This window comes from Nicotiana tomentosiformis, chromosome 5 (assembly GCF_000390325.3).
Source record: "Nicotiana tomentosiformis chromosome 5, ASM39032v3, whole genome shotgun sequence".
In the NCBI taxonomy this organism is placed as follows: domain Eukaryota; kingdom Viridiplantae; phylum Streptophyta; class Magnoliopsida; order Solanales; family Solanaceae; genus Nicotiana; species Nicotiana tomentosiformis.
The window spans coordinates 57,221,548-57,223,151 of NC_090816.1; the positions used below are offsets into that span (position 1 = coordinate 57,221,548).

Sequence of the window (1,604 nt, forward strand, 5' to 3'; positions counted from 1 at the left end):
GCGAGATGTCCAAATTGTCAGCAAGTGAAGGCCGAACACCAAAGGCTCGGTGGGTTGGCACGGAACATAGAAATTCCAGTGTGGAAGTGGGAAATGATTAACATTGACTTTTTGGTATGGCTACCTCGCACTCCTCACAAATTCGACTCGATTTGGGTGATTGTGGATCGACTCACGAAATCAGCACACTTCTTGCCGATTAAGGCTACCGACACAGTGGAACAGTATGCCCAGTTGTACATCAAGGAAATAGTCAGGTTGCATGGCTATCCAGTTTCTATTATCTCAAAGCGAGGGGCACAGTTCACGACTAATTTTTGGAAGAAATTTCAGCAAGGTTTGGGTACTCAGGTGAATCTTAGTACAACCTTCCATCCACAGACTGACGGGTAAGCAGAGCGGACTATTCAGATTCTTTAGGATATGTTACGTGCTTCTGTTCTTGACTTCAAAGGTAGGTGGGATGATGGCATTCAGATGGCATCGTCTGAGGCATTATATGGTAAGAGATGTAGATCTCCCATTGGGTGGTTTGAGATTGGGGAAGCAGAATTGATAAGTCCATACCCCATGGATCAGGCTTTGGAAAAAGATAAGATCATTAAGGAGCGGTTGAAAATTGCTCAGAGTCATCAAAATTTCTATTCGGATGTGCATCGCAGGGATTTGGAGTTCAAAGAAGACGATTGGGTATTCCTGAAGGTTTCCCCTATGAAGGGTGTAATGCGATTTGGTAAGAAAGAGAAATTGAGTCCGAGGTGTGTCATACCGTAAAGAATCATTCAGAGAATTGGTCAGGTGGCTTACAGGCTAGAACTACCTCCAGATATGTCTTTGGTGCACCCGGTGTTCCACGTGTCCATGTTGAAGAAGGTGGTTGGAGATCCGTCGCTTATTACTCCGGTTGAGACCATTGAGGTTAATGAAGAATTGACTTATGAAGCAATTGCATTTACCATCCTTGATAGGTAAGTCCGAAAGTTGAGGAACAAAGAGATTGCCTCCGTAAAAGTACTATGGAGAAACCAACAGGTTGAAGAGGCCACCTAGGAGGCCGAGGAAGAAATGAAGAAGAAGTATCCTTATTTGTTTGAATAGCCATGTAATTATAAAGTTGTGTTCTATGAAAATACTAAGAGTTACCTTCTGTGAATTATGTATCATTTGTACCGTTGATGTTAAGGGTGTTCCTTTTCTGGTAATATATTGCTTATGAGGCGACGGTTGGTGTTGTTATATGTTATATTGAGTCATCGTATTATGTATATGTTGTTAGGAGTGATTTCTATGATTCTCTGACAGGTGGTTAGGCCCAGTTATAGGGGAGACTCTAGAAATATTTTTGGAAATTTAGGAAGTTAGCCAAAATTTGGAACTGCTAGTGTGTGAAGTCACAATTGAGCCACATTGGATGCTAATGATGGATTCTGACCCTCATTCGAGGACGAATGATCCTAAGTGGGGGAGGATGTGACGCCCCGTAAATATTTTACCTAAAACCCAAGATTCCGTGGTGCCGAAGCAGACTATGTGTTGACGACTGCGGTACAAACGTTTTGGGTTGGACAATGTGCTGGGAAGTAAAGGAAACCTTTTGGCATAAA

The 1,604-nt window shown here is 42.6% G+C and overlaps 1 protein-coding gene across 1 annotated transcript; it reads left to right on the forward strand.

Moving 5' to 3' along the window:
* Positions 1-423: 423 nt before the first annotated feature.
* Positions 424-1,354, forward strand: LOC138892403 (uncharacterized). Its single transcript, XM_070176115.1, has 3 exons — positions 424-758; positions 810-968; positions 1,303-1,354. Exons 1-3 carry the CDS (start codon positions 424-426, stop codon positions 1,352-1,354), a joined length of 546 nt encoding a protein of 181 aa, XP_070032216.1.
* The last annotated feature ends 250 nt before the right edge of the window (positions 1,355-1,604 follow it).